General features: G+C 57.5%; 3 protein-coding genes across 3 annotated transcripts; 1 reads left to right on the top strand and 2 right to left on the bottom strand.

The window, feature by feature from the left end:
• Positions 1 to 451: 451 nt before the first annotated feature.
• Positions 452 to 1,406, top strand: CH63R_13391 (uncharacterized protein; the record flags this gene model as incomplete). The annotated part of the gene is made up of 3 exons (XM_018308365.1): positions 452 to 1,166; positions 1,223 to 1,299; positions 1,359 to 1,406. The coding sequence occupies 3 exons, from the start codon at positions 452 to 454 to the stop codon at positions 1,404 to 1,406; spliced, it is 840 nt and encodes a 279-aa protein (XP_018152782.1).
• Positions 1,407 to 1,773: 367 nt separating this feature from the next.
• On the bottom strand, positions 1,774 to 2,781 carry CH63R_13390 (major facilitator superfamily transporter; the record flags this gene model as incomplete). The annotated part of the gene is made up of 1 exon (XM_018308364.1): positions 1,774 to 2,781. One exon carries the CDS (start codon positions 2,779 to 2,781, stop codon positions 1,774 to 1,776), a length of 1,008 nt encoding a protein of 335 aa, XP_018152781.1.
• A 715-nt stretch (positions 2,782 to 3,496) lies between these two features.
• On the bottom strand, positions 3,497 to 5,971 carry CH63R_13389 (Major facilitator superfamily transporter; the record flags this gene model as incomplete). The annotated part of the gene is made up of 3 exons (XM_018308363.1): positions 3,497 to 3,710; positions 3,768 to 5,410; positions 5,900 to 5,971. 3 exons carry the CDS (start codon positions 5,969 to 5,971, stop codon positions 3,497 to 3,499), a joined length of 1,929 nt encoding a protein of 642 aa, XP_018152780.1.
• Positions 5,972 to 6,053: the final 82 nt, after the last annotated feature.

Raw genomic sequence — 6,053 nt, 5'->3', positions numbered from 1 at the left:
GCTCGAAAGAAAAAGGGTCCGAGTGGCCACCCGCCTCGGCGCCGCGTGAGTTTGACATGAGCCAGAAGTCAAATTGAAGGGCCTTAGAACAGAAGCTCGAAGGGAAGACCGAGCGAAACAGCATGGATAAGAAGTGCATGGGTTCCACCTCGTCCGCAACCCCCCCCTGCCTTCTCCTATTACACGCACGCAACACCACCCCAGGACTCTTCCATCGGTTACCCGCCGCCGATCCAGTTCAGCAAGATCGTCTTCTGTGATACGCTTGGAATCCAGCACTTCACGATCTCTCGGCTTGCTTGCCGACTAGGCGATATACATCAGATCAGACCCGAGGTTATTGAACAACTTAGATCAGAGTCGACGTCCAACAAGTTTTGTGTAGGAGAACAGGAAACCCGCACCGGACCATCATCAGAAACTCTCAGCAGCGCAGGCTGTTTGGAGGGTCATGGACATGGAAAAGGGCACCGTCGTTGACCGCGAGGGAGAGAGGCCAGAGGGGGTGAATCGACAAGTGAAGGATGCCGAGTCGGCCAACGCTGAAGCCGTCGCCGCCGGCGCGAGGCAGGTCGCCGGACTCAACGGAAATGCGCTTCCTCTGGACCCCAACCAGCTCCTCTCTGTCTTGGATCTGCTCAGCGGACAGCCACAGCCTCAAGCAACACCCGTGCCAGCACCGATTGTGTCTACCGGGAGTGTGCCGCCGAATAACAACGCCAATGTGCCGACCGTCACCATCTTCGTGACGGTGACGCCCCCGCCCGTGACGCAGACGGTCATGATCATGATCCCGACGACAGTCACGGTCACGGCGACCCCGAGAGCACCGCCGGGAAACGCCCCTGTTCCTGCTCCTCCTCCTCCCCCTTCTGTTACGCCTCCGGTGTCGTCGTCGCCGCCAAAGACATCACAGCCATCTCCGCCTCCACCACCTCCCAAGACTACGCCTCCTCCGCCGCCACCCCCGCCTCCAGTGATGCCGCCGCCGCCTCCTCCCGTGAGCGGCATAACGACGCCCCTCATGGGATCGGGCCCGATACCAGTGCCTCCCCCGGTGTCGGCCACTTCCATGTCTTCAGCATCGGCATCGGCATCAAGCGCACCCAAAGGCGCGGCCGGCACGCCTACTGCCGTCGTGTTGTTGGGTGTTTTCGGTGGTGTCGGTAAGCTCACTCATGTCCAAACTCTGTTGGAGGAACCTTACTCACGTTTTTCATAGCTGGCGTGTCGTTACTGGCAATGGGGGCGTTTATCTACGGCCTGATGAGAAAGAGGAGAAACAAAGCGTCGACAGAAGTGAGTTTGAAAGCGAGAATCCCATGGAAAACCCTGACTTGTTGCTAACTATGCCACAGAGGGACAGCGTTCAGAGCATGCAGATCGGGAGGCCAATGCCGAACTAGGCTCTTCAACAGAACTGGTCAGGCCATGGATTCTCGTCAGAAATGTCAAATGTCCTCAACGTAGTGTAGCGTCATTGCGTTGAGGCAAACTTATACGGACTGACGCAGGCATGTGGAGGGGATGCCCTTTTTGCAGCGGGTCTTGAGGGGAATTCCAGACCGGATCGATGCTGTTTCATCTTTTATTCTTCTCTATTATTCTCTTTTCCTGTGTACAAGACCACAAGCGTTTCAGATCTGGTTGAAGAAGAGAAATATCATATTATTCAACGTATTGTCTAATACGTTGTCTATACGAAACTCAGTGCCGAACTGCCTGCTGTACCGCCCAAGAAAGACTCGATGGCTCAATAGCCCCCCCGAGGTGTCATGATGGTGCCGCTGACTGTGCCATGGCGTCCCAAACCTCCTTGAGCCAGTCCGCCACCTTGCCGGCAATGACTTCGCTGTTCTTCTCGGTTGTGCAGAAGGCGTGGGGAAGCCCGATGTCGTCAATCTCGACACGTGCCCATCCGTTCTCGATGTGCTTCTCTCGGGCTCTGATGAAATGATCCCTGAAATGGTCGCCAACCCAGTGGTCCTTTTTGCCGAAGAAGAAAAAGAACCTCGGCGCGGCGGCCGCGGCCGCCCTCCTACCGCTGCTACTGCCGGCCGCCACGTCTTCCTCTTCGACCTCCCAGAGCTCCTTGTCCCACTTTTCCTCGGTGATGACCTTCATCTCATCTTTGCCCATGTGGATGGCCTGCCACACGCCGTCCCTGCTCTTGAGGAACCTGGTCGTGACGTCGGCGGCCTTGGCACCGAACCCGAGTACGGCGCCGACGAACCAGCGGAGCGCCCCCGCCGGACACAGGTCCAGAAACCGCTGGGCGATGACGTGCGCCGTGTTGTCGAGAAACGGCGTGGTGCGGATGAGCTCCAGTCGCTTCCCGCTCGGCGACTGGGCCATGTGCGTGACGGTTGGAAAGAGGAGCATGCCGGCCTGCAGCCTGAGGTGAGGTGCGCGCGACGGGTCCTTGATGTGGCGGTGAAAGATCTCGAGGGCGATGTAGCTGCCCACCGAGTGGCCCGCCAGCACGACGAAGTCATACGGCTCGCCCTTCTTGCCGGGCGCGTTCCGCGACGAGTCGGTCCGCCTCAGAGACGCCAGGTGGTCGAAGACGAGCTCGATCTGGCGCTCGACGTCGTAGGGCGGGTTGTCCTTGGTGAAGGGCTTGTGGCTGTCGTCGCGGAAGCCAAAGAGATCGCGGCCGTGGACGTGGATGTGGCCGTCGGCCCAGCCGATGCGGGCCTTGAGCGCGTCGAAGAAGTCGGTGTAGTAGTCGACGAGCCCTGGGTTGCCGGGGATGAAGAACAGGAGGCCGTGTCCGGGCATGTTTGCGTATCTGCAGCGCTTTGGTGAAGGGGGCGGAAGGGCCTTCCTTTCTTTGCAACACCAGCACGGCCCTGCACGGGTTTGATCGGCTCTGCAGTGCCCAGAGGGGTCTTGACGCCGTCCGAAGTTTTGAGTCGAGGGGGGGGGAGGGGGGGCTTGAGGATAATAGGGGTGAGAGTGAGAGTGAGAGTGAGATTGAGAGTGAGAGTGAGAGGTCGGTTGAATGAATGTTGAATGACTTAAGATCCACCCTGGGAATTATGCGCTTGTTGATCTGATTTAGCGTCACTTGGGTTCCCCGGAGATAAAGGAACATCTTCGGCTTTTAAAGAGACACGGTACGTACCTCGTACTGGGACACATGCCTGGCTCACTCTCCAAGTGATTGTACACATGTCAGACTGAAGGTTGGGAACTCGATGCGGCCTTGAAGGTGGTGAATGAAGGTTTTATGTCTAGTGGTAGAATGAAACCTGATGAGATACTCTGGGTTTCCTGTATTTCAAGCGGCAGAGGTGTGCCTTCGCCGCCTCACTCGGAACAATAACCGTGTAATTGCAGCAAGACAAGCTTGGCTTTTGAAAGAATGGAAATATTCAGATGAATGGCGTTTATTATATTACAGCAGAATTACTGTGCTAATTATCAACCATTTCAAAAAACTATTGCCGTATACTCTACTGCTCTCGACAGACAGCGACTCCAGGCTCGCAACCTAGACCTTGAATCGGAAACCCGGGTGCATCCACCCCAGCCGGAACTCGTGCTCTGCCGCCGAAAGGCCGTTCCTTTGGCTTTCCTCTAGTCTGTAATCTCGTCTGCCTTGCTCTCGCTGCCGATTCTCCCGCTTCATGTACAAAGGCAGCAAGATGCCGATGAGTAGAAGCCCCGCGAGGCACCCGAGATTGATGGAGTGTCCCTTCAAGTATCTGAGAGCATAATTGCGTCAGCCGGGTGCGGCATAACTATCGGTGAAGATCCCTTACCCCGGTGCCTCGGTCTTGATATACGTAAAAGAAGCAAGGAACGAAGCCGCGTTGCCGATCGACAGGAGGAACCCCAAAGCGATTGCGCGGACATAGTGCGGCGACGCGTTGATGCTCATCCAGGTAAGGGCCAATGGGGGTGTTGCGTTGACCGACATGGCGACCAGAAACGTCCCGGCATATTGGACGTCGGCATCCAAGAACAAGGGGCGCGGTCCTACCTTCGCACCGATGATGAGCAGCGTGTATCCCAGAATTCCCGTGAGGCTGCAGACGTTCAGCGGCAACGCCGTCTTCCCGGACCGCCGGCTCCAGAGACTTATGCTGATGGTGAAGACCAACGCCGCCAAGTTCGGCGGTGCTGTCATCAACGACGCCTTGAGAGACTTGTACCCCATCGTGGCGATGATGGTGGGCAGGAACATGGCGAAGCTGTAGATGGCTTGGATGGAGAAGAACGCGCCGACCGCCATGGTCATCGTGATGACGTTGAATATGGCCCTCTTTACCGTGACCCAGGTGAGCGGGTCCTTGTTAACGAAGGCTTCTTCACCGGCTCGTACGCCTCCTACTGCCTCTGGATCGACGTCGACGGGCCGAGGAGTGTCTAGGTAGTGCCATCGGTCTTGAGCCTGCGTGCGCTGGATAGCGAGTTCCCTCTCGGAAGGCGTCAAAAACTTCGCATCCGCGGGCGTGTGCGGTAGTATGAGCAGCAGGCCGAGTCCAAGGACGACCGTCAAGCTTCCTTCGATGAAGAAGATCCAAGGCCAGCCCATGTAGCCGGAGACCTTGATCTGCCCGAAGCCGGCGGCCATCAGGCCGCCCAAGAAGCCGGCGAGGGCGGTGCTCGAGTAGAAGAGCCCGACGCGGAGGATGAGCTCGTCGGCGGTATAGAAGAAGCCGAGGTAGATCAAGACGCCGCCCAGGAACGAGCTCTCGGTCAGGCCCAGGAGCGCGCGCGTGACGCAGAGCCCCGTGAAGCTCGTGATAAAGCCGCTAAAAGCCGTGACGAGACCCCACGCCGTGATCAGGGATGGGAGCCAGATGGCACCGCCGACGCGGCGAAGGGCCAGGTTGCCGGGGATGTTGAACAAGACGTTGAGGAGGAAGAACATGGCCAGGGCCGTGTTGAACTGGTTGCCGGACAGCCCGAGGTCTCGTTCGAGACCGTTGATGCGGGCGAGGGCGATGTTGCTCTTGTCGAGGAAGAAGAGCAGGTGGGCCAGGAACATGGCGGGGACGAGCCGGTGGTCGAACTTGCGGACGAGAGAGGCCCGGAGCTTCCCGTCGCTCTGGGGCCGCCCTACGTCGAGGGAGTCGGTGGTGTTGATGTCGCTGGCCGTGTTGCCGGTTCCGTCTTTGTGCTCTTCCGCAAAGGACTCGTCCGCGGTGGCATCACCACTATTAGCTTCGCGGACGAAAGACTTGACGTCAACCGACGGGGCGTGTCCGGCGCCGTTGGACTCGAGGGGACCGAACATGCTGGTTGTTGTCAGAGTCTCAGAATACAGATGGTGTAGACAAGAATGGCCACAGATTAGATCTTTTGCTCTCATAGGTGATCTTGATCCAGCTGGAATTCGTGAAAGCTGGCCACGGACAAGATCGAGGGAAGCGGAGGAGAATATCACAAAGAAGAGGTGCTGGAACGGAGAGCCTAATATTGACTGGAGTAGAATATTCCGAGCCGGGTGACATAATTCCCCTCGAGGCCATGGAGTCGCACCGTGACACCAGTCTCTATCTTCTCAGATCTGGGAGATGGCGGTCAGCTGCGTCTGGCGTTCCCAAAGCTGGGCAACCGGATATGGACTGCAGGACGCGCCGACGGGGCAAATTGTGGGAGTCAGCCATTTTCCTGTAGAGACATCTTGGCCTCGCGGACCGTGTTACAGCATGATGCACTCCTCTTGTATGAACATCAACAAGCTTGGCTTACTTGGTCTTGCCCGGCGAGAGAATGCGGAGGCAAACCAACTCAATCTGCAGGCAGACTCATCACTGTGGGCCACGACTGAGGGCGTGATGTTGTTTAACCTTCTCTCCCCTGAATGGGAAGGCAATTAAAAATTCTTGGCTGGCCTCCCAAAAGAACGCCACGGTTTCAAGACATTGATCTGGGGCCCTCGTACCGTCCGCCATGGTCGCACTGTTATTCCAGAGCCAGCGGGAAGACGGGTAGGCGCATGGCCGCTGTCGGGCATGGTTTTGGAACGAAATAGAGCCCAGGATTTGCACGACTGTGTTGGGGGAACACAATTGATACACAGCCTCAGCTTGTGTTAC

Source organism: Colletotrichum higginsianum, chromosome 9 (genome assembly GCF_001672515.1).
Source record: "Colletotrichum higginsianum IMI 349063 chromosome 9, whole genome shotgun sequence".
NCBI lineage: Eukaryota > Fungi > Ascomycota > Sordariomycetes > Glomerellales > Glomerellaceae > Colletotrichum > Colletotrichum higginsianum.
The sequence above is the reverse complement of the archived record's forward strand: the minus strand, read 5'-3'. Positions and strand labels throughout refer to the sequence as shown.